We start from the raw sequence: 24,936 nt of genomic DNA, 5'->3' as shown, positions 1-24,936 counted from the left end.
AAAAAAAGCTCTGATTTCTTAGCAGCAACTCGTTAGAGCTTCTGCCTCCAAGTTCTGAGGACCGGGGTTCGAATCCCGTCACGTGGCTTTTGTCCGGGTGGGCCCTCCGCTTTCCTCCCACATTCCCAAAAACGTGCCGGCGTTAATCGAAAACTCTAAATTGCCCGTCGGTGTGATTGCGTGCCCTGCGGATTGGCCGGCGACCGGCCGACGACAGGCTCCGCGACCCTCGTGAGGATAAGCGGCTCAAAAAACAGTTGAATTTTCAAAGAAACGTGAAAGAATTTTTTTTTCTTTATAATTGCTCCAGACTTTATTTCTCCTTGAAATGTTTTTTTTCCTCCCTTCTGAAATGAGATCAGCTCGCTCCCATCATGCATTGCGGTGAGATACACGCAAATACGTGGAAGAGGGTTCACGCGAGCGGAATAATCCTCAAATTGTTGGCGCGCACGTGGTCGGTCACATGACGCGCGCACGTGCATCGTCGGACACGGCGGAGCTCAAAGTTTGTATCACGGCGGCGCGGCGGGAGGGAGGGACCTTTTTCCCCCAAAAAAAAAAAAAAAAAAAAAAAAAAAAAAAAAAAAAATCGGTGGATGGAGGGTGTGTGTGTGTGTGTGTGGGGGGGGGGGGGTGGGTGGAGGAAGAAACTGGTCATATTGGTCGAGTTGATTCTCGCTGACAGGAAACAAGTTCACATGGTCCCGTTTTCGTCAGCGTCGCTTCCTCACTTTTGGCCCAACTGCGAAAGCTGAAAAAAAAAAAAATATATATATTCTCACAAAACTTCAATTGGGGAAAAAAAAAAAATGTATGAGGCAAACAGAACCAAAACTTGGAAAATAACTTGCACAACAAATCTTCCAAGATAACATTTTGGGAAGAAAAAGCCATTTCCCGGGGCAAAATATTTTCTCTGCTATTTTATTCAAAAAAAAAAAATTTTACAAATTTTTTTTCAAAATTGAAACCATCTTCAACAGCATCCAATCAGACTTTCTCTGATGCAGTCACAGGAAATGTTTGTATGTCGTTTTCTGCTTAAAGTTGCACTTTTTAGGAATAAAAAATGATGAAAAATATTCAAGCCAATCTTTTCCCTTCACACTTTGAAAAGTGACATATCTGAAATATGTTTTCTTTCTCTGTATTTGAAAGTATTTTGCGGCGGATCGCAGAGGCGTCAGACTGCTTTTTTGCGTGGCCCAAATTAATATTTCATCTTCAATTGTTCATGTGCAGACAACAAAATGGCAACTTTTGAACTTGAAAGTCTCTTTGTAAACAAAAAGAGGATTGCAGAAGATCCAATTTTTCTTTTCTTTCTTTTTTTTTTTAACAGTTCGGTGGGCGCTTCAGGCCCACCAACGCTTTACTTTCGTGGGCCCGGCGCCTGGAGTTTGACACCTGCGATGGATGAATCGATCGATCGCTTTTGGAAAAGTTTCCTGGCGCTGGCTGACCTGTTTGAGGAATTGCGCCGCGTTGAAGAGTTCGCTGCAGCCGTAAACGATCTTCTTGCCCGCTTTGGACTGCCACAGACGTACAAACGTGGTGAGTCGCGCGGCCGGCGCCGGAATTTGCGTGCGGGCCTACCTTGGCGTAGTCCACCAGGTTCTGGTACTCGATGTAGTTTCCTCCCCCCACCAGGAAAACCACAGCCTGGCGAGCGAGCGAGTTTGCAAAAGGGGTCAACAATTCCGTTATCGCTTTGACACAAAGAAGCAATTTTCTAAATCATTTGGATTTTTTTTGGACTGCTTTTGCAATATATCAAAATTTTATTTACACTTATTAGTTTAAAAAAAAAAAAGTCACCTTACATGTATTTGTTCTCCCACAGATTTTTTTTTCGGTCAATTTCTTGGATTTGTTTTGAAATACAAAACCAGAATTTTAGTTTTCTGACCTTTTCTTTGCCATCAATGTTGATTTTTGCACATTTTTACTTTCACATCGTTTGTAAATGGACTTTTTTCACATAATACTACATTAATATATATATATATATTTATAATATTAATATATACATTATTTTTCCATCAAATGAGACTTGAAGGTGTTGGCTGCCGCTAAGAAATTTCGTATTCAGTATTTTTTGGGGTGTGGGGGCAGAACAACACAACTAAGCAATGAACACAGCAAATAAATTTTGTAGCAAAGCTTTTAGAAGCAGCAGCAGCAGCGCACGCACACACACACACACACACACACTTGTAAGGTGACCCCCCCCCCGCCCCCCTCCGTAAAATCCCCCCAGGATCGATTTGTGAGAAAAACATGTGCTAGGTCAACTCATCATTTGGAAGGCGAAGAAAAGTCGGTGTGAATTCGACGGGCAAAATTGCCACCCGGCCATCATTTTTTTTGGTAACTTTTCTTTGACCCTTTACGAACGAATACAAGCTTTTTCTTTTTTTTTTTTTTACCTTATTATTATTATTATACTTTCACAGCATGTTTATTTGACTTCTTTTTGGAGCCTAAACAAACCACTCGATTGTGCTCGTTTTCCTGACTTTTTTGGGTTCAAATAAAGATGCCCCCCCCTCCGACTTGCTTTTGAGTTTTGAAAGGAATCAAGAGACGGACGGACTGACCTCGTGGAACGGGTTCTTGTTCCTGGGAACGGAACTGAGGAAGACACGCAAACGTGGACGTGACGTCACTGCGACATCGGGCGGCTAACGGCGAGTGCCGCCGTCGCGCGCTAACCTTTCGCTGCCGCGCAGCATCTTGGGGTCAAAGTAGCGGTAGTCGTCCGTCTCCTAGGAGATGGCGGAAACAAGGTCACGTGACACGGGTGACGGACAGCCGGGAGGCGGAGTCAACGCGCCACGGGCGCAGGAAGTCGAGTCGAGGAGGGGAAATCAAATCGAAAAACGCACCAAGACGCCGCGGAGGAACGTCTTTCATCCTCCTCCCAATTATTATGATTATGATTATTTTGAAGGACTTCCCTCCCACGACTTGGCTTTCGCGCGTTGGTGCGGTGTCACACTCACAGCGTGCGACTTCATCTCCATCAGGTTGTCGAGAATTCGAGTGACTGGAAGGTTCTGGAAGACACAAACGACATGAAAACAAACAAACAAAAAAGCGCAATCTTTTTCCCTCCACAATAATTATTCTTGGAATATTACAACTTCATTTATGAAATAAATAAATCTCGGAATAGCATCCCAAAAATGTTGAAGTCTTTTTTTTTTTTTTGAAAAATAAACTTAATTGAAAAACTAAATTAAACTTTTTTGAAAATTGACACCCCCCCCCCCAAAAAAAAAAAAAATGAGAACATTTTCCCCCCAACCTTTCTTGGAAATGATAACATTTCATCTTTGTCCCAAAGACTATTTTATTGAAAAAACAAAAAGATCCTTTTAGTCCTGGGGGGACGGGTGTCTCCATCTTTTTCTGGAAAAACACTTTTCCCATAAAGGTGCCGACTGCTATTGGACAAACCCAGAGAAGAAAGTCAACATCGTTTGTCTGGTTGTCTTTTGGGGTGGGGGGTTAACCGCAAGCCCCCCCAAAAAAACGACGTCACAAGGGGGCGGGGGCCCATCCGACCTATCGGGCCCCTTTCCAGTCTGAACAAGAAGGAAGGCCGACGGCGCCAAACGACTTGCACAGGTGTTTTGTTGCTGTGCGTCAGATGGGGGGGGGGGGACGACGGGACTCACGTGCTGTTTGAGCACCAAGTTCTTGACTCCCTCCATCACCAGCTGAGAACCGCTATTCATCACTCGCGAAAACAGCCTGAGCGGGAAAGGAAGACGGGGGGGGCAAACGGAGGAGCAGGAGGACAAGGTGAGGCCGGGAATCGGGTTCGCCGCAAACTACGCCGGAGACGTTCAACGTACCCCATGGGCTTCACTCCGCTGTTGCCGTAGTTGGCGGGTGTGGCGGCCATCTTGGTGAAGGCCCTGCGCAAAATTCAAAAGCTGCCGATTGGTTCGTCATTTCCCGCTTTTAGAGTCAACGCGTCATGAATTCAAACTGAACAGAACGGAAACGTTTCTTTTACACCAAAGACGTCAACTTTGCAACGTTACGCTTACTTCTACTTCGCTCCCATAAATTAGAAAAAAAAAAAAAAAAAAGGCAACCTTGCTAGCTATAATAACAACATTGTTATTGCTTGGTTTGTAAACCGAACTAAGCAAAGGAAGCAAGCGCTAACATTTTAGCTAACAATGGTAATATTTTCTCCATCACATGAAATCAAAACATTTAGAACATGAAGCATTTGTACTCAAATCACGGCAAAATGCCATCCCTGAAAAATGACTGGATTTGATTTGATTTTTTTCATGTTGAATGTTTTCAGCGCAACGGGAGCTGCAAAGACTCCACGTTAGCACGCAGCCGCGAAAGCGCCAATAGAGACGGCGCAGTCGTCGCCGTTTTCCAGCGTCCCGACGCCGTCGAGGTTTTCTGAGGACGCGAAATCGAGATCTCAACCGGCAGCTCGTCTTCAACATCTTTACGTCGACAGCGCGTCCCCGGGGAAATCGCTAACGTGATTTCCAGGAGGCCGCGAGCGGACGTTCACCACGCGGAGCGGAGGCGAGCGCGCACGCACACATGAAGGAAACTCAAATTCTTAGATATTTTCATAGTTTCCCCACTTTAATGTTTAAGGTGATCAAACTTTTAAATGTCAGACAACCATAACTCAAGTCCACGTGCAAGGTGGTTTTTAAATGTTTTTTTTTGTTAACAGGAAAAAAATATTCAATGTTTCTGGCCTTACGTAAAAAAATAAAATAAGGGCCCCTGAAAGCTCCAAATCCATTTGGACTTTTGAGCTGTATTATCTTGTAGTTTCCCCTATCACACCGCCAGCCGGTCCCGGCGAGCCCCCGATGCGAAGCAATCACCTCGAAGCGAGAGGATCCGCCGCTAGCGAAGACTTTTAGCGCCGACCAATCCCAATCTGCGGTCTGGAACGACTTTGGAACAGAAGGAGAGGCCGACTTTTGCGGCAGGAGTTTCAAACTCGCCCTGTGATGGGCGCCATTACGTTATTGTGACGGTTGTGCGTCGGGTTGCCCCCCCGAGCCCATTTGTCGCTTTCTTGACGCACTCTCGAGTCAAGATGGCCACGCCACATCCTCAGCCGTCATCGCCGTTTGCGACCACCGCGGCTGACGATTTTCTTCCGACTTGAATGGTTTTTTTGTTCTGGTGTGGCAGAGCAGCTAAATTGTTTCTCGCTCCTTTTCGTCTCGGCGGCCCCCCCCCCCTTCTCTCGAGGACAAAATAAGACAACTCTTTCTTTCTCTCTTTCTCTCTTTGTCCCCCCTCCCACCCCCAATCTTAATTAGCCATTTTTTTGGCACATGTGTCTCAGAGACAGGACACGTGTGACGGAAAGGAGCAAAACCATTCAGCTGCTCGGCCACACCAGAACAAAGGACTACTGAAATCATAAAATCGTCACACGCAAAACTCGTCAAAAACTATCTAGGCAACAAGTATTTCCCAAATTTGGCAATTATTTTCATGACTGCGCCTTGAACGCTTCTTTGAATTCTGCAAAACGGAGGCTTCTCCAGAAAGATCCGAAGCACCTCAAGTCCTCCAACCTTCATTCTGTTGACTTGCTTGCGTTTCGGATCAAGGTCCGGCTGCAAAACCCAAGTGCGCTTCAGCTTGAGCTCACAAACTGATGGCTGAACATTCTCCTTCAGGGAGTACTGGTAAAGTGCAGAATTCGCGGTTCCGTCAGTCACATTACAGCAAGTTGTCCAGGTCCAGAAGGAGCAAAGCAGCCCAAGACCGTCACACCACTGCTCCTTTTTCTGAAATGCTGTGCTACGTTTACGCCCCAGATTTAACGAGACACACTTTCCAAAAAAGGTCCATTTTCATCTCGTCAGTCCAGAGATATTCTCCCCAGAGTCTCGGTACAAAATTTTGATGTTGTTTGTCATTTTTTGGGGGCAGGTGGGGGGGGTGGGCAAACACAAGACAAGCCTTTGTGTTCTTTTTACTCATCAGTGGTTTTGATGCCACTTTTGCCCAGTCTTTTCTTCACTACTGCGACATGAACTCCGACCTTAACGTAGGCAAGGTAGGCCTGCAGTTGCCCCAAATTCCTTTTGTGTCCTCCCGGGTGAGTCATCACTGTTCTCTCGGGGTTATTCAATGTCGACCAGCCTCTTCCGGGAGGGTTCACCACATGGTTGGTTGGATTCCTAAAGCTTCACAGCTGACTCTCGTAGACCTTTCTGGTCCGACCGATCAATGTCAATAACTGTTCTGGACTTTCTTAGACACGTGGCATTTAGTCCAACTTGGTTTTGTCGGCTTTTCTTGTGGGAACGGGTCTGGAGGTCATCAAAAATTGTGACTAGCCACAATAAATTCTTGACTTAACAAGGGAGGTATTTACTTTTCCACAGAGAGGCAGATAACTTTGAATATGGTATCCCCCCCCCCCGCCCCCCGAATAGATAATATCGTCATTTGATGTTTTTGTAGGTTCTTTCTGTCCGATATTTGTTTGAGGATCCGAAACATCAAAGCGGGGAAAGAAAATTTGAGAAGAGGGCAAATACTTTTTCATCGCATCGTACACGCTCGCAACTCACTTCCACTGTTTGATGTAGCTGAGGGGCGACAGGTCACAGCCGGCGTCCAGCAGAGCCGTTTTATACTGCTCCAAGTCCGACTGCGGGCACAGAACAAAGACACAAAGTTCTGCCGGCTCATTTGCATATTTGGACCGACGACAAGGTCAACATGATGAGGAAAAACAAAGAATATAACAACAAGTAAAAAAAAAAAAAAAAAAAAAGGGGGTGGGGGGCGAACATTCCTGCGCGCTTCGGAAAGGTTTGGACCGAGTCGCCGAGATTTACGAGGACGTCGCTGCGTTCATCGCGGGCCTGCGATCGACATCACATCGTCAGACGAGTGCGGGCAGACGGCGAAAGGCTCGCATCAACGTTTCCTTTGTCTCCCTCGTGCGTTACGCAAGCCTCGCGCCACGTGAGGCCGAAATCCAGCGGCAAAATGGCCGACACGGAAGCCGGCACACTTCTTTGACTGATTTTGGACATCACAGTTGTTTAATTCATTCAGGTGTTGCCCGCCCTCAAAAAAAAAAAAAAAAAAAAAAAAATCCCCACATATTTTTTCAAGGCTCAGCATTCACATTTTTGCACGTTTTTTTTTTTTTTAGACCAGTTTTAAACTATTTTTTTAATTTTAACCACCATTTTATGGTACCTTAGTACTAAGGAACTACATTCCAGTGAACTGAAGAGCTTCATTTAGAAAAAAAGGAACATATTGCCACCATCTTGTGGCACCTCTAGGCAATTACAAATCTTTCGGCAGTTTTTCCATAGTTTTGTCTGCAACTAAAAAAAATGCACACCAACACGGTATTAAATAACTGGTTAATTACTATGAAGAAAAAGAAAATAGCATTTTTGTTATAAAAAGAGGTCTTTTACACAGTTAAATTTGGGGTGGCTTTTGGCCTTTGAAATCATTCCTAAGAGCAAACTTGAATACGTTGATTAATTCAAAATCGGCGCGCCCCCTGTGGGTCGGCGGTGGTACTACCTCCGAAGGAGGCTGCTGAGCTGTGACGTAGAAGATGAGGAAAAGTCGCATCTTGTCTTCGGGAGTCCCCGCTGAAAACACACAACCCAAATATTAATTAATTCACAAATTCATTGCAAATGGGGCAAAAAAAAAAAAAAAAAAAGAATAAAAATTATTTTTCTAAGTCAAAATAAGAAATTCAAAACCAGTACAAATGATTTGATTCCAAGCAAGATGAAATTAATTGGCGAGTCATTATAAAAGAACTACGTACACTTAACAAAATGAGAAATGAGCGCACGTCATCAAAGCATTCTTTTTCATACTGTAAAGAACTGAAAGGAGTTTCGACTTTTTGACCGGAGCTTCGGCTTGGCGCTCCGACTTCCAAACGCTGAAGGAAATTTTCATTGCAGTCCTACAGAACTGCAACGTGTTCAAATTCAGAGTCAACTATTAGTCAAGTCACTGGAAAAAAAAAGGGGTTGTAACTCAAAAAATGCTTGCAATATCTCAAACCTTTACACATGTATCTATTACAAATAATAATTTGATGTCTTGGTACATATTTTAGCAATAATCACACAAGTTGACAAGTGATTTGCTTGCGCGGGGCCCCACAAACTGATGTGGCGGGCCAGATGTGAACTCGCGGGCCTTGAGTTTGACACCCGTGCCCGAGTGACTCAAAGGACTTCACAAAAATGAACACCAACGTTTCAACCGTTGTTTGTATTTCCGCACCGACGCATTAATTCAGAAAATGTGACTCAGAAGGCAGACGAAAAGGACAACACACGTCGAGACAAATCCACGTACCGTCCGGGTCGCTGATGATGTCCAGCAGCGATTTGTCCAACGTCGACTTGCTCATCAGTTTTTCTTCATACTCAAAATAAACATCCAGTTTTCGGGTCTGAAAAGACACGCGACGCGTTCAGCGTTACGACGACAGGACGCTTGCGTTGCGTGGAATAACGCACTGTGCGTAGACCGCGTGTTGCCGGATAGATTTTACTGTGTGTCGGTGTCGGTCGTGAGCAAAGTAAGCGCCGTTACTTCGTCAAGCTAACAGTGCCGAAGCTACTTTAGTGTATCTCGCAAAGTTCCATTTACTTCTAACGCTGAATGGAGATTCCAACAAAGAGAAGAGAGAAAGAAATTGGCAAGCCATCGTTCATTGCACAGGAGAAAGTGCGGCAGCCGTCCGTCCGTCCATCGAGAAGTGGACTGATGACGGTGTTCTACTTTACGTTTTGTGACTTCCTAAGCATGTGAAGTCAGGACTAAGTTGCTGATTTCCTGCGACGCTGACTTTTTTTCCCCTCATCTTGAATTTATTGCTTCACGCTGCCGACATCATTGTGTGGCGCACATTCCCAACTAATGGCCTCGGTTAAGCTCATCCTTGTTGTTGTTGTTGTTGTGGCCAAGTGACATCGCCGCTGACATCATTTGGCAGCTCCTGAAAGTGTCTAAAAAGCGACTTTTTTTTTTTTTTTTTGTTCCTGCGTAGCCTCGTTACTTTTGCAATCAGCTCACGCGTAAAGTAACTCGGTCACTTTTTTAGGGTACCTGCGGCAACACCGCAGGGCACCCATTACGAACGGCGAACGACGCCGGCGAGGTGCCACGTACCGCCGCGTCCGAAAAGGTTGCGCGTTGCGGTACCTTGATGTGGTCCAGCACGGCCGTGGCCACGTTGGTGTGCAGGTCGATCAGACGTTTCTTCTCCAGCAGTTCGGGCAGAGAACTGAGCAACATCAACACAAAAGAAATGGATGGGAAACGGTGGCCCTGGCATTTTAAAACGGCACTTTTCCACGACACGATGGGACATATTTCACTTATGTATTCAATGATATGCGGGCAAAAGAATAATTTCATGTATATAGTGATAATGGCATATAATGTACATATACATACACCTCAATTGTGTTGCACATAAATTTACCTTTTTATACATTTTGTTCAGCTTCAATGTTATGATTGGGTAGCAAAGATGTCATGAACATTAATTAAACTATTTTATCAGCACCCGCCCAAAATATGCTTAGCGTGTCCATTACTTTTTCGCCTTTTCTGCCCACGAAGTGCTAAATCAGATTTGTCGCTCTTCCTTGGGACTCCTGAACTTTTCTCAGACTCAATATCACCCCCCCCAAAAAAAAAGCGCTGCTCAAATTTGCATTTTTTTTCTAATAACAGGCGGGAAAAGTCAGCAAAGCAGCATCAACATCTCGATTGTACCTGACGGCCGAGGTGAGCTTGGCGGTGTTGTCCGACAACATGCTGATGGCGCCCTCGTCCTCGCCCTCCAGGCCCTGCACGCAAACAGGGGATTGGGGGGGGGGGGGGGGGTGGGTCAGAGAGAGGTCACACAGAGAGGGGGGGGCCTGCTGGCGCCTTTCTCACCATGATGCTCTTGAGACGTTTGACCTCGTCCTCCTGCGCCCGGTACGTGTCCAGCTCCTCCTGAACCGACTCGGCCACCTCCGGGAAGGGACTGCGGTGCCGACACGCGTTCAGAACTCGAGCCGGCGGCGGCGGCGACGATGACAGTCGGGATGCTTTTTACTCACCTGCCCTTGTGTCTCTGCCAGAACTTGTCAGCGGCCGTCAGGTCGTAGGTCCGCCTGCTCTTCTTCTTGGGTCTGGCGCCGGCGGGGGACGTCTCGGTGCCAGCGCCCTCCTCCAGCATCACCCTGTTGAGGTGAAAGTCCTGCCGGGACACGTGGGTGGGCCCGTGCGTTTTGAGATGAATATTAAAAAAAAAAAAAAAAAAAAAAAATTAACCCATTTAAATAAATTAAATACATTTTTAAATGAAAATACTTTTTGGTCATTAATTTACAACACATTCACTCATTTGTTCTCACAATTAATGGACGGTTTCACCAATATAAAAAAATGTTCATTTCACTAACACTCATATTTCTTTTACTTAGCCTAAATTAATTTATTTCATGAAAAAAAAAAAATATCTGACGAATGGAACTAAGTGGCATGGTGGAGCAAGTGTGGAGCATTGGCCTCACAGTAATTGTTCATAATTTACCAATAACCAAACCCAAACTTCATTTTACAAATTATTTTTTTTTTAAAGTTACATTCTTAACTAAAATGTTTTTTTTTGTAACAAGACTAATGTTTTAGGGATGACAAAAAAAAAAAATCCTCTTTTTTTGCAACTTGTGGGCGGGCAGACGGACGATTGACAGCTCACCATCACGTCGTGGATGAGCGCCTGATAGGTCCAGGTGTGGTGAAGGGGCGTGGCCATGTCCACGTTGCGGTCGACCAGCACGAAGAGAGGCCTTTGGAAGCTGCGCGGGCCAACGACGACGACGAGAACCGTCTGTCACGGGAGCGGGCGATGCAGACGCCGCGTTTACCTGCCGTGCGTGTACCTGAACTGCCCGGCGGCCATGTTGTCTCCTGTGAAGAGGCTGTTCCTGGCGTCGCGCAGGTTCTCGCGCAGCTTCTTGTCCAATTTCTACGAGACGACGCGGGCACGCCGTGAAAAGTTACGAGTACAGTGGTGCCACGTCTGAAAGAATCTCATGACTCGGCGCTTCCTCCTTCTTTACTTGTCATAACACGGCAAAATGCAACGAAAATGTCATCGAGGTCAGAAGGGGAGAAATTCAAGGAGGAAAGAACTCGGGTCAGCCCTCAGTAGATTTGGTCCATACACAATCAAAAAAAAAAAAAGGGTTGCCTCAAGCGGAACTACTGTCGTATTTGTGTGTTGGATGCGTGACAGTCGAGGACGTACCGAGTCATAAGAAAAGCAGGATTGAAAGAACAATTTTTGAAAAATATTGTTGTCTGTTCACAAACTGGATCTAAAGAAGCTGCTGTGTTGAAATCTGCAGCCTTCCTTTGGGTTCTGCGGGTCCCGGCCTTCGGTTTCGGCCGAGCCCCAAACGAACCAGCTACTTCCGCAAATGTTTTGCAACAAAAGACGCCGTAGACGACGTTTAGGCTTCCTTGGTGGTTACGTCCATGATATCCGTTTGACATCAATAAATATTGAAGACAAACAAACAATACGAGCCGTCGCGTCGTCGGCAAAGCGCACGCAGGATACGGGCCGACCTGCGTCGCTCGCGAGAAGTTCCGCACGGAGCGAGCGGCCCCAAGACATCTTTTTTTTGCTTTTTTAAATTGGCACCGGAAAAATGCTGAACTAATAAAAGTACAAATTTGTCATGAATTCACAAAGCTGATGTGACATTTTTACTGAAGGATGAGGAAAAAAAAGAAAAACAAAAATACGATGCAGGCGGCGTGACGGGCTTCAAGCGCGCGTAGCCTTCAACTCACCACGGCGACCATCTCGGCCGCGTTGCCACGGGGACAACGGATGATGGGCACGGCGCCCAGCGTGACGAAGAAGCAGAAGAGGCTGTCCACGATGGTGTCCATGATGGCCTCCACGTCGGCGTCCTGGACGTCACCTCGGTTGATGGCTGCGGGGGCGGGGCGGGGCCGCGCCGTCAGGCGCTCGTCACGCGGCAATTTAGCGGCCCGGCGCGCGGCTCACCGACCGTGGTAGGAGATGAGCTCCGTGTTTTGATGGCACAGGATGAACATGTCGTCCTCCAGCGTGATGAAGTTCAGGTACTGGTCGTACACCTGAAACGCAGCCGCGGGATCGACCAGATACTCAACACCCCTGAAAAGGGACGGCGGGCGGCAACCTTGGAGATCTGGCCCACGGCGTTGGCGGCCAGCGCCGCCCCGGCGATGTCCTCCAGTTTGCTTCGACTGATGGCCGAGATGAAGTTCAGGTAGTACGACTCGTACAGCTGGTTCCTCAAGTCCTGCACACGCGCGCGCATCAGAAGCAAGGAAGTGCAGCCCCGTTGTGGCGCGTTTGCCAGTCGGGAGCTGCCGCTCGGTCCAATTTTTAATTATATTTTTCTTGGGGTGGGGTGGGTTTGTTATGACCCGGCTTCATCAGCGCAGACTCCCAAGCGATGTGGCCCCCCCCCCCCCCCCCCAATCCAAAGCGCATCCATCAATTTGATGCCACCTCCAGGACAAGAAGGGAAGGGCAGGCAAACAAATTGTCAACAGAAATGTACATCCCGAAATATTGATGCGAAATTTACCCTCAAATGGACTTAAGCAGTGGGAATTGTGGGACCGTTTCGCCCGCCAAAGACTTTTCTAGAATTGAAGAATGTAGGAACAGCCGCAGCTTGACCCCCCCCCCCCTCCCCTCCCCGGGTGGTGTCACGTGATGTGAACCAGCTGCCCGATTGGTCAAGCCAGACCCGAATGTGCGCGTGGGCGTGGCGGCACCTGACAGATCCGGTCCACGTTCTCTTCCGAGGGCATGACGAAGTAGATGGCCGGCACGTCGGGAATCGGATCTCTGTCCGAGTGAAGCGACCTGGAGCCACAAACGCCGCCGCCGTCGCGTCATTCTGGGTGGGTGTGTGACGTCATACGTGCGCGCGTGTGTGTATGCGTGCGTCTCACAGGTGCAGCGTGATGCCCACGTCTCTGAGCTCTTTGACCGACAGCAGCGGCGAGATGATGTCCTGTCCAAAACGGTCGTAGATCAGAACCTGCAGAACAGCACAGACATTGGGCTCGCCAAGCAATTCGTGGAAAATAGCCAATTTTCTAGCTAATTAAATACATGTACATTGAAAAATCAAATGACCCGAACATAATCCCATGATATTTTCCCTTTCCGACACGGTAAATTCTGATTATTAATTTTTTTGAAATTCTAACGTAAGGCAAAGATATTAACGACATTAAAAAACAAAAAAAAAAAAAAAAAGTCTGCAAGAAAAAAAAAAAAAAAAAAAACGCTGACTGTCCTCTGAGCTATAAAGTTCAGCCAAAAAGTGCTCAGACGCTGATAAATCCCACAATTTAGTTTGCAGTATCAGTTCTGCAACAATTTCCCTTTTCCACGCGAGCGCTGGAGAAGCGCACCCGCGGCAGCGTCGCGACGCGTGGCTGAAGCCGGCCGGGCTTTTGCAAAAGTTACCTTCCATACTGGCTCGGCTGCGGCGTTCTTCACCGGAGGAGCGTTGAAGTTCAACATGCGCCTCAGCGCCACTGCACGACAACAACAACAACAACAAAAACACACACACATGGCACGAGTCGTACACACGAGCGCCAAATCTGGGAAAAGCCGGGCTCTGTCCTATAAAGTGTTGGAAAGAGCACCGTCCTCCATCTATCCTAACAACCTGTTCTGGATTCAACAGAGAGCAAAGTCAACCATTTCAGCCTCTCAAATGCACGTTGAGTCTGCCACTCACCCAAAGGAAGAGAAATGTCGAGCTCAAAATCTTTCGTGGTCGTATTCTTAATTATGTGTGAAAATAAGAATAACTGACCGCTGTCCGTCATTATTTTGTAAACCTTGCCACTTGTTCTTTCTTTGGACTGTTTCAAGAACAGAAGTTTATTTGCTTGATTTTTACCTCACATTTGTACACAGAGCACAACGTTGACTACTTCAAGTTGATACATTGTACTTTTTAAATGATGATTTGTGCTATCCTGAGATGTAGCTACTGTTTCACATAGTGACTGGAATTGATTAGCACGTGATTTTGAAATCATTCCAATACGTTGTCATTTTGCGTCTTGCCCCATTCTCATGATGTCACTCTGCCTTTTGAAAGTTGGACAAAGATCAAGACAACAAAAAGGTTCCATCGAAAATGGCGACCCTGCCATCGGCCGGCGACGTCCGGGAGAGGCTCACTGGCTCTGATCTCCAGTTTTGAAATCAGAAGCCAAGCGCCATCATTTGTTCAACTATTCTAGTTACTGTAAAAATATGTTTTGTGGAAACATTCCAACGCTATTAATTATACAAAGGACAATCATGTGAAATGTGGGTCCAGATTTTACACATCATTTGCTCAGTGGGGCCACATAAATGCGACTCGTTCGTCAAAGTCGCTTTTGGCTTCACTTTCCCTTTCCGAATCCGGTGTTGTTTCGGTGCCGACCACGTCAAGTGTTTATGGAGGAAAAACGAAGGAATTCCGAGCAAAACATCCATTCGCAAGCTAACCGAGGCTAATTCGACAGCAAACAAGCCCGGAAAGCGGCTCTAAACTTGCCTTTCCTTCTAGTTGAGCCTTCAAATATCAAAAGTGTGATTAGTCAACTTATAGAGATCTTAAATTATTCAGAAAAATAAACAAATACAAAATGTAAAAAAAGCTGACAGACCTGTCTGCTTCTCTCGCACAGACGCCGCCATCTTGGATGTTGTGCGGTTTAGATGACGTGTCAACGCAAAGAAAAAAAACCACTCACTCAAAAGCGAAGATGCGTCACTCGGACGCCGAATGCGGGGACCATCAAAAGCGTGCCCGAAAATAAGAAGAGGTCTCACTCAGCGGCCTTTTTCCACGAATAAGGAAAGACGCATGGCGTGCGGGAAAAGTTGACCTTTACTGAGAAAAGTGAGAACTAGGATGCATTAGTTCAAAACAACAACGTTCTGATGTACAAATACAATAGATGAATCATCAAAAGATTTACCCCCCCCCAAAAAAAGGCAGATTTTAATGTATAGACAAAAATTAGATGCAGAATTTCTTCTTGTAATCCTACATTGAGGTTTTCAAACTTTAAAAAAAAAAAAAAGTCACAATCGTAACGTCATTTAAACAGAACTACAATATGTAGTTAAAAAAAAACCCTACGTTGTATCTTAAAAGTTGTGTATTTCTACTGTTGTTGAAACATTACAATACATATTTTTTTAGTTATTAGACATCGTACTTTTGTCACGATAAAAGTACCAACAAGGACATTTTTTTTTCCAAAATAAGGGCGCAATCATCCGAAAAAGTATTTTCCAAATATAAAGGTGGATGCAACATTATATAGTACTGAAGTTTTCGAACAAGTCATATTTTATGGGCATTCTACTCTACAAATGTATTCTTTTAATATTGTCTTCATTTCCCAAGACACCTTTCTCCTCAAAAAAAACAAAACAAAACAAGAGACTATTTTCTGAAAACAATATACCCTTTATCCCAAAAAGGACGGTACTCTTGTAATTAAGGTATTTTGTAAAAATAAAAAACAACAACAAACAATATTAATGTGCGGTCATAATGATATAGGCGCTTTCAACTAACCCCAAGTTGAGTTGCTAAGTTTGTTTTAGCGCCAAGGGTCCCCAAATGGATCGCAAACATGCACGTCGCGGCCGGCGGAGCAAACTTTGAGAAGCACACCTTTAGAGGTCTGGAGCAATTCTGTCAGAACCACTTGAGAAAGAAAACAAAAACAAAAAAAGCACCATTTCAATTGTTTTTCGGGGGGGGGGGGGGGGAGTTCCCCCAAAACAAACCTCAACTTCAAAATAAATCTAAAATATCATTTCTGGTCATAAAAAAAAAAAGGCTTCATCAAAAGTATAGCTCTTCATATAGCTACAAATTATGATTATATTGGGGGGGGGGGAAATGACTTACTACAAGACTACAAAAATACGACTTTCATCTTGTAAAATTGACTTTTTGTGGCCATTTTTGAGAAAATTTTTTGCACATTTATGAGAGAAAACAGCCAAAAATGTTGTTTTTTTGGGGGGAAAAAAGTTTGTTTTTTACATAACTTATGTACAAGTTGTATGCAGATGCACTGTGTTAATTGAACAATTATACGTTTTCCCAATGTATTTTTCTGTAGTGTCATTATTGAAAGTGTACAAAATGTGACAGCAGCATTCAATAATAAACACACTTGAGCCTCCATCGCTCGTGTATTTCAATGCTGGCCAGGATGGTGGAACTTGGACCTCGAAGAATTTTTTCCGTGGTACTTTTTGTGAACCGCAGCCGCACCGTAATTTCCCACAAATGCCAGCAGAGGACGCCGGAGATGTCAGCACAAATCATTCAAACTGTTTTTCAGCAAATGACAGACGATAGGTGTGACCCCCCCCAAAAAATGCCAAAGCGCAAATCACTTTGGGTGGAGCGTATTCAGACCAGCGCACGTCTTTTGTTTTGCCCTCGCTCGTGAGCGCCGGCCCGCTCCGTGGCGCTTTTCAACGGCGGGCAGGACGACGCCACGGGAAGCGGGGAGCCGGTCCCGCTCGGGATCGCTCTGCGGGAAGAGACCCTCGTCCCGCCGCCGCTCCTCATCATCGCCGTTGTCATCTTCGCGAGGGTGGACGAAAGAGATGGAGGGAGGCGGCGGCGGGCCGGCGGCGTCACCGATCCTGTGGCGAAGACGCGGCGGCGGCCCGCTGCGGGAGGAAGAAGAAGAAGAAGAAGAAAAGGGATGGGATAAAGAGGAGTGTCATGAGTGCGTGTCTAGAGCGAAGGTCACGGAAACGCACGCGGGGGTCAACCTTGGCAGTCGGACAGGAAGTGCCTCCGCGAGGCCACCGGCGGGCGTCCCCTCGGCGGCGTAGATCTACGCCGGCGTCCTCGGCGCAGAAGACGTGGCGGAACGCCGACGGGCACAGCTGCACCTGAGAATGAATAAATGGCACAAAAGGGCCACGAGGCTCCTCAAGCCACTTCGACATAGTGCCTGGTCGTCACCAAAATTGGGTAAGGGGGCACCGACGCATGACATTTATTGGAAGAGCGTCTTTTGGCCTGACGCATATTTGCTTTATTCCTTGAAAATCTCCTCGATTAGAGGATTTTACGCATAGGCTAAAACAATCAAATGATTACTTTGGCGCCTTCTTATAGATTCTTTTGGTATTTTATCTTCTCGTCTACATGTAAGACGTTCGGGCGCAACTCGGGAACCCTCAAAAGCTCGGCGTGAAGCGCTCGTGCTGCGTTTAGCGTGACGACACGCTTGGCGTGCGCGATGTCACATAATTGCGTATCACTAAAGAATTCTGTTGAAGGCATTCATACTCAAAATATTTACAGTGTCAATTAACAATTCATGCAAGTTTGACAATGAAAATATCTGCGCCGCCGGACTCACCTGGTCCAAGACGCCGAGCGTCTGCAGGCCTTCCCGAAACCTGCGGGACACACGGCGGCCGTTATGCCTCCGCCCGATGCTGACCGGCCTCAGGACGCAAAACGCGGCTCACCTGCGCAGAGGAAGCTGCGTCCCGGCGATCAGCGTGAAGCCCGCCGGGTCCTCCGCCAGGCCGCCTCTCACTTCCAGCCTCCCCGTTGGTCGATTGCAACCCCCCGCCTCCCCAGACTCCGCCTCTGCGATCTGAAAGCAGTCATTCAGAAGGGAAGACAAGGAAGAGGAAGAGCGGAAAAGAAGGGTTGAAAGCGACGAGGAGGAGGAGGAGGGCCCCGAAGAGGCTGAAAGCAGCCAATCGGTCACGGGTGGGGGCGTCTCACCTCACGGGCGGCCGGCGGGCCGTCGGACGGGTCCGACAAGTCCAAGAGGCGGCGGTAGAGCGGCGGAGAGAAGAAGGCCGGCGGTGGGCCGCCGCACGTCAGCGACCAGGCCAGCAGCCGGCCCGCGTCGAAGTACAGGTCGTCCCGGAGCGCTACGCAATCAGCAGCACACTCGTCGTCACCTTCTACTTTCTCCTTTGGAGTTTTCTCGTCTGCTGTGTTGCGTTATTTTTTTCGCGTATTTGGTCAGATTTTTCTCTTGTCGCGTCTTCACTTATGCTGCCGGCGTGTCCAGTTCTCTTCTGCATTTGGTTATTGTTGTTTTTGATGAATTTTCTGTTGGGTTTGTTCTGTCGAAACTGACCTTGCGAGTGGAGCGCGATGTCCTTACATCCCGGCGGCCCTTCAAAAACGTCCGACTGTTCGATCTGCTCCATCAACAGCGCAAAGAACTTCTGTCTGGCCGTCTCGCCGAGGGGCGCCGCCCGTCGCCTTTCCGCAAACCTGCAGAGAGCGGGCCCGCGCTCAATACACGCCGCGCCGCCGCTCGGCGTCCCGTCCCACCTGCGGCGTACGCACCTGACGAAGAGCCGGCGCGTCGCGTCGAAGTCGGGCCTCCTGACCAGTTCCAGGGCGGCCGCCAGCGCCCGTTCGCCGACCACCTCCACCTGGAGCTCGGCCCCCCGGGCCGCGGGCGCCAGAGCGCGCAGGAGCTCCTCGGGGGAGGCGGACGCCGACGACGGCTTTTTGCGGCTGACGGGCGAGGGGGGCGCGTGGAGGCGACGCTTTGACGCCGGAGTCCGCCTCGGGGCCGCCCGAGGGGAAGCGACCTGGGAGGCTGTTGGGGGCAAACGCCAATTAATGTGCACGGCATTGCTGGCCAGCGTTAAAGGCTAACATGTCAGTCGGTGGAAATCCAAACAAAACAGCCAGCGAGCAAGTCTGCGTGAAAGGGAAGTCGAACAAGGGTTAGGAAGGAGGTCGCATTGTACTGCAGGTCCGGGGAAAGGGCTTGGCTAGCACAAAGGGAGGTTCGACGTGCAAAAGGGCAAAATCGACACGGGAGTCACCGTTTCCCTCGGCGGACTTGGTACATTCGGGACAGGCCCAGTCCACGGTGTCCACCTCGAGACCCGAACACTTCCTGTGCGTCCCCCTGGACCCGCACAGCAGACAGCGGAGAGCCTCGAACCACCTGGATACACCGTTGTCACGGAAACGGGGAAAAACGGCGGCTAAGACCAGTGAACGGCTAAATACCGGACGCCCCTTTGGCGCCGCGGGCCTGGAGTGACGCCCAGCCGGGAGGGTCAAACTCAGCAAGTAAAATAAATAGCTGTACTATCAAAAGGTTTCATATGGAAATATGTTATTAAACCTGCTGAAAATCATTCAGAAAAATGAGCAGCTTGTGACTTCATTTCAAGGTGGCCCTCACCAACACGGCCGCCACACAGGCGCGCGGCACGCCAAGGGCTCGCTCGGCCGCTCACCCGGTCTTGGCGGAGTGCGCGCGGCCGTTGGCGCAGAGGCACACGTGGGCGTCGCAGTGCGTGTACACCTCCAACAGGTCGGCGTACGCGTTGGCCTCCAACTCCCACGATGCATCTCTTCACAACAAAAGCAAAGCGTTGCCTTGCCTTGCCTTCATCTGTCTTCACGTGTGCCGTGTAATTCCTCGCTCGCCTCGTCCGGCGTCGTACCTCTCGGGGATGTAAATCCCCATCCGCAGCATCTCTCGCTGGTACTCGTCCTTGTTGTTGCACAAGGTGCATCTGAAGAAGAAGAGGCCGGCGCTGTGCGCTTGCCGCTGACGCACGCAAAAGCAAACACACAGAAACACACACCGGCGGTGTCACACAGGTTGCCAGACGCTTCCAACACGACTGTGTGCGTTTGTCTTTGTCGGCTTATTTCACTTATCAACCAACGGATTTATCATTTGATAGGTAATCATTGGACCGTTTGAGTCCACTATGAGCGGCAATTTGAAAATGGAAGTGCCACTTGGCCAATGAAGCCCATTTTGATTGTGTTGGAGTTAGGGTTAATATATTTATTATGGAGGTCAAGTTGTCTTTAACTCCCCGAGCGAGTTGTTTGCCCCGACTTGAAAAGGGCCTCGGTCGTCAAACACACGAACGGCTCAAATCTTCCTCTTTTCACAGTTTATTGACGGTTAAGGTGGTTGGAGGGCGATTAGCTCGAAAAGCGCTTGCGTCTGAGCGGAAACTGAGGCGTGCTTTGGGGTTTTCAGTTGCTTCGGTCGTTTGTTAGCGATTTATTCCTTTTGCTGGGAGGCTTCCTTTGTTCCCTACACCCAAGCTCACGTGCTGTCCGTGAGCGACGTGGCCGCCCCGAGCCTCTGACAGGAAATTGAAGGGTTGCGCGATTGAGGTTTCTCTGCCCCCCTGCAGGTCCGTGGAGGGGAACAGGTGCTCTCCCTGTTAGTTGACTTGACAATGGACTGGCAACAAAGCCAAAGTATGATCCTTGCTTCCAAGAGTCTTGTTCACAGGACGAGCTCCTACACACAGATGCAACAGCATCTTCCTACAAGTGGCCAAGGACAACGCCATCGTAACCAAAGAATGTGCCACATCATCACTGAAAAGTGTACCTTTTTTCATTTTATCTGCTCACCCCTCCTTTTGACCAATTAAAAAAAAAAAAAAAAAAAAAAACACACGTGAGAGGCTGGCGCAGAAGGTGTTCGGAGACTGGAACTGACCCGTCTCTCACGTCTTCCTGATCACAAGAAAGACGACTTCTTGTCCGTTATTTGTGTAACTATTCCAGCAAAGGAGGCAGATTCTGGTTTATGTGCATTGCTCAAGACAACGCGCATGACTTTATTTTTCGGTTCTCCCCTGTTGACCGCTAGGTCTGCGCGCTCGTATACGTGAGATGTTCCCATGAAGAAAAAGCGTGACTGAGACCCACCGCGCACTTTTGAAACCTTTCAAGATGCTCAATTTAGCTTAGCTTAGCTTGCTAGCCACTGACAACAATATGACAGGACCCTTGAGGGGAAACTCGGCCGAGGGATAGCAGAACCGACGCCAACGTCAACTCCAGGATGCTTTTTCTGGCTTACGTTTGCGCTCCCAAGAGAACAAATTGACCTCTCTGTGTATTGATCGGTAGTATTGGGATTCCATGAAAAACTAGTGAACTGTTGGGGAGAGGGACAAGAGGGTTCTGCCCTGCGACCGACCGACCGACCGGTGACCAGTTCGGGTAGGAGGCCGCCCCTCGCCCAAAGCTAGACGGGATAGGCTCCAGGTCTCCTGCGAGCCTTGTGGGGATAAGCGGCTTGGATAATGGAAGGATGACGAGGGTACATCCTCAAAAGGACAGCACAGATTCCCCCCCCCCCCCCCATACTTTGGACACCAATTCAAGATCAGATGACAAAAATGTTATGAGGGCAGTTCAAATTCATATTTGCCTTGTCGATGGTATGTAATACATGCACGTAACTTCCAGCAAGTTTTCAACCATAGCTGAGTGAAAAATGAGCTTTTTAATGATGCTAACTGAGTCCTCCTGGGACATACCAGAAGCTCAAGACCCACAAAGGAGGCTTACGGCCACGCTACCCCCGAGAACGCCCCATCTCGTCAGATGGGAGACCGCCTGGGAATACGCAAGCTTCTCTCCCCAAGAGGGCTTGCGTCAGGAACCCGTAAAAACTCTGCCAAACGAATCTGAGCGTTCATCTGAGATGTCACGCTGTGGCGACCCCTAGTGTTGCTAATGATAATGTTTCTTATCGGATGGATTTCCGGCCACCGTTTCCGACGGTAACGTGATGCCGCCGGTTGCGTTACCTGCACGCAGTCTCTGTGGAACCAACTTGCGTGACACGACGGACACTTGAGGACCCGGTAGGACAGGTCGCCGTCCAGGGCATCCAAGCACACCGAGCACAACTCGGGCGGGTCCGCCTTGGAGGTGGCGCACGGCGACTGCAGGGGGCTGTGGTCCGGGCAGTAGGACCTGCGTACGCGCACACAAACGTATACAACAGCGGAAAAAAAAAACTAAACAAAACACACACGCGGCTCGAGGATATTTCGGCAAACGAAGGCGCCTCACTCACGGGAAGTTTTCGGCGAACTGCGACACGAAGCCGCTTTTGCGTCCGCACGGGAAGTGAACCGTCTTCCGGCAGCTTTTCACGTTGCAGCCCACGCAGGCGCCCTTCTTCTTGCACGCGCAGCACGTCTGAAACGCACGCCAAACCGGCGCTCAGTCGGCACAAAGGCTCAAGCGGGCCGCCAAAACGCACCAGTCGCGACGAGCGCCGACTCTCTTGCTTGATGTCGTCCACCAGGAAGCCCAGGACGCCTTCGCCGTCTTCGCCGCGCTGGTAAACGCCGCACGACGTCAGCTGAAAGGAGAAGCGCGGCCGTTGACGCCACCGGGACTTCTTTTGTTTGCCAAAAACCAAATGAAGAGCAAAACAAACTTGATGCTGACCAAGCAAAAGTAGTGCACACAGATCTTGTCCTCCGCCCGCGTGATTTTGTCGCCAAACAGGGCCGGGTCGTCCTCGGCGTTTCGGCACAAAAGGCAACCTGGGGAACGCAGCGCAAAATCAAAGTGGGAGAGGGCTTCTTTTGCTATGACTGCATTTCTTCAAAAGGAAAAATCAGGAGACTGTCGGGTTTTTTTTTTTTTTTTTTTTTTGTCAAACTCAAGTCACGGTTGTTGTACTTTTGTGCTCGACGTTTTCTTCCCTTCATCGTTTCATAAATCGCTTTTAAAGTGCACATGATTGAACATGTTGACAATATGAAGATAACAGCCAGATGCGGTACTCACACTGCAGCAGCATTTCGCTGCCGCTGACCACTTCCTGCGGGCGCCTGGCTTTCTTCTTCATGTTGGGGTCAGAAGTCACACATTGGTCTGACGCCGCAGGCCCAAAACTAAACACAAACGTTCACTTTCATAAAAACATAGCAAAGATCCCAGTCATGCACCAAAAAAAAAAAAAACCCATGAAATTACATAAATAGACTCTTTCCCCCAAAAAAGGGAATATCATGAAAAAGGTCATGAGCACAATTGCTTTCAAAAAGTCTGGGAGAGGGGCCACGACTGTCGGGTTCCTCGGCAGCAGTCGGAATTGCGAGCCCACCTAGGAAACGGCACCAACCGGGCCGAGCCGAAGAAAAGAAAGACCGGGCTCGTCTTTTCCCCATGAAAGTCAAGCGCGCCTTTCATTTGGGGAATCGAGGTCGGGAACAGAACCGAGCCCGAGCGCCTTGCGGTCGGTCCACTGTCAATATTTGGGGGGCCATGTCCAATTTCTTCGGCGCGGGGTCAGCGCAACAATTCCTTCTGCCGAGGGTCCGGACGGAGATGCGGGTTTCATCTCCAACGGGACCAGGGACACGGAACCCGCCCGTTGAAAATCGACGGGCTATTTTTTTCCAGAGGAAAATGAGGGGCAGCGGAGCCCAAAAGCAGCAGTACTCGTTTCCAGCTGGCTGAAGCAAAAACAAACGCATAAAAACTAGAATGGACTAAATCGAAAGACGTGGAGAATCAATGTTTTTTTGAGCAGAACATAGACCGATGCAATTAACCGCTTTTTTCATCACCGACTTCCAACATTTACGACCATGACGTCTTTTTTTTTTTTTTCAAACGGAAGCTTTCTGAGCAAAAATGGAACCGAAATGGCGACGAAAAAGTGAGTGAAATAAGCGTGAGGGGACTTACTTGACGTCACGGGACGGAAATCGTCACTTTGCAGACATGCCCGGCGCCGTTTTGTTGTCTTTTCTAGTCGCACGTTTGTTGTTTTGTTTGCGTGTCTTCTGTTTTGACGGGCGACGCTTTTAAATTTCGCTCTTTCAAAGTAAGAGCGCATCATTTCCGCTTCCGCCGTTTTGCTCGGACGATCGGGGTTTCTTCCGCCTTGCTAGCGCCACCTGTCGAGTCGACGTAATGCCTAACTGTGGAAAGTACATTCTACTTAGTATGTTGGACTGTATGGCAGTGATTTCCAAGCTTTTATCGAGCCAAGGCACATATTTTACAATTGAAAAATGCCACGGCACACCAACAAAAGTAAATGTCACCAAAAAATGGATCGATTAATTACTGTATGTACTTCCTGCCATCTAATAGAAGATGATTTTTTTGTCCTGTCTGTCATTGTGCCTCACTGCCATAAATAGATTAATAGAGATATTTTTTTTCTTGGAATAAATGTTTTTTTTTTTTTTGTTTGTTTTGTTTTTAGCAATGACATAAAATTGGATAACCTCCCACGGGACACCCGGAGAGCGCTTCACTGTTTGGGAATCACGGCTGTATGGTTATATGATTATGCTCATGTTATTCTGTTTATCCGGCCATGAGCAGACAATGTTTACGTGGCAATTTGTGATTTATTATGAAGTGTGTGGGGGGTTAATTTCAGGTTCGTCCACATGAGCTTACATTACGTAACGTTCACATTCATGACGTTATTTATTTGAAATAACATTTATCTTGAAGTAAAATGCCCAAAACGAGAGTAAGTGGTACGAATAAGAGATGAATGGACGCATTTAGTGGCTTTGCGATGAACGTTTAACGAGTTAACCACTAGATGGCGCTACGCTAAAGCAAAATGACGAAGAAGAGTCCAACTTTTCTCAACAAGCAGAACGACGGCGGCGGAAAAACGGGTTCGGTGTGCCGGTATTGTGGAAAAGACGAACTCTGAAGCGGCGTCACGCGTTTGTGGTGTGATTAAACACCCCAAGACGATTCGTCGTTTTTAAAGGGACATTTCTGGAAACGGTTCCATTCTATGCCCACCGAATGGACGTACGCGTAACGGCGTGGTTATAGTTACGTCATTGCTGTCGAAAATCACAACAACGACAACGCATCGAGTAATTCTCCCAACTTCTCTTGAAGCGAGTAACACCTAAAGAAACTACTTACTTGTCCAAGTACGATCATTGTGACCCACATTAAAATAATAAAAATAGGCCCAAGTGTTCATCAAAAACAA

The 24,936-nt window shown here is 47.9% G+C and overlaps 2 protein-coding genes across 2 annotated transcripts; both read right to left on the bottom strand.

Annotated features, from left to right (window-relative positions):
• Nucleotides 1-592: 592 nt before the first annotated feature.
• scfd1 (sec1 family domain containing 1) lies at nucleotides 593-14,924 on the bottom strand. Its single transcript, XM_061820555.1, has 24 exons — nucleotides 14,791-14,924; nucleotides 13,583-13,653; nucleotides 13,060-13,148; nucleotides 12,880-12,970; nucleotides 12,273-12,395; nucleotides 12,120-12,207; nucleotides 11,896-12,041; nucleotides 10,977-11,062; nucleotides 10,793-10,892; nucleotides 10,149-10,288; nucleotides 9,982-10,072; nucleotides 9,817-9,890; nucleotides 9,238-9,319; nucleotides 8,386-8,482; nucleotides 7,585-7,655; nucleotides 6,603-6,682; nucleotides 3,867-3,929; nucleotides 3,687-3,762; nucleotides 3,009-3,062; nucleotides 2,719-2,771; nucleotides 2,604-2,637; nucleotides 1,600-1,665; nucleotides 1,467-1,535; nucleotides 593-754 (listed from the first exon to the last, which is right to left on the bottom strand). The coding sequence occupies exons 1-24, from the start codon at nucleotides 14,819-14,821 to the stop codon at nucleotides 731-733; spliced, it is 1,899 nt and encodes a 632-aa protein (XP_061676539.1). The 5' UTR covers nucleotides 14,822-14,924; the 3' UTR covers nucleotides 593-730.
• Nucleotides 14,925-15,898: 974 nt separating this feature from the next.
• On the bottom strand, nucleotides 15,899-23,807 carry g2e3 (G2/M-phase specific E3 ubiquitin protein ligase). Its single transcript, XM_061821119.1, has 16 exons — nucleotides 23,649-23,807; nucleotides 22,743-22,849; nucleotides 22,398-22,495; nucleotides 22,207-22,308; nucleotides 22,018-22,142; nucleotides 21,746-21,914; nucleotides 19,616-19,722; nucleotides 19,406-19,522; nucleotides 18,983-19,107; nucleotides 18,492-18,750; nucleotides 18,277-18,416; nucleotides 17,913-18,064; nucleotides 17,648-17,778; nucleotides 17,536-17,575; nucleotides 16,937-17,059; nucleotides 15,899-16,831 (listed from the first exon to the last, which is right to left on the bottom strand). Exons 2-16 carry the CDS (start codon nucleotides 22,801-22,803, stop codon nucleotides 16,796-16,798), a joined length of 1,785 nt encoding a protein of 594 aa, XP_061677103.1. The 5' UTR covers nucleotides 22,804-22,849; nucleotides 23,649-23,807; the 3' UTR covers nucleotides 15,899-16,795.
• Nucleotides 23,808-24,936: the final 1,129 nt, after the last annotated feature.

The sequence above is a fragment of the Syngnathoides biaculeatus genome, chromosome 5, assembly GCF_019802595.1.
Source record: "Syngnathoides biaculeatus isolate LvHL_M chromosome 5, ASM1980259v1, whole genome shotgun sequence".
NCBI classification, from domain to species: Eukaryota; Metazoa; Chordata; class Actinopteri; order Syngnathiformes; family Syngnathidae; genus Syngnathoides; species Syngnathoides biaculeatus.
The sequence above is the reverse complement of the archived record's forward strand: the minus strand, read 5'-3'. Positions and strand labels throughout refer to the sequence as shown.

What these genes read in the sequence shown, in the direction of transcription:
- scfd1 (XM_061820555.1), bottom strand. Translation starts at nt 14,821, where the DNA reads ATGGCGGCGTCTGTGCGAGAGAAGCAGACAG. An exon ending in ACGTGGACCGGATCTGTCAG is followed by an intron (nt 12,396 to 12,879) that starts GTGCCGCCACGC and finishes GCGCGTGTGCAG; the next exon opens with GACTTGAGGAACCAGCTGTA. An exon ending in AGCTACATCAAACAGTGGAA is followed by an intron (nt 3,930 to 6,602) that starts GTGAGTTGCGAG and finishes AATTTTGCGCAG; the next exon opens with GGCCTTCACCAAGATGGCCG.
- g2e3 (XM_061821119.1), bottom strand. Translation starts at nt 22,803, where the DNA reads ATGAAGAAGAAAGCCAGGCGCCCGCAGGAAGTGGTCAGCGGCAGCGAA. An exon ending in TCCACAGAGACTGCGTGCAG is followed by an intron (nt 19,723 to 21,745) that starts GTAACGCAACCG and finishes TGCGTGCGTCAG; the next exon opens with CGGCAAGCGCACAGCGCCGG. An exon ending in CTTCCTGTCCGACTGCCAAG is followed by an intron (nt 16,832 to 16,936) that starts GTTGACCCCCGC and finishes TTCCTCCCGCAG; the next exon opens with CGGGCCGCCGCCGCGTCTTC.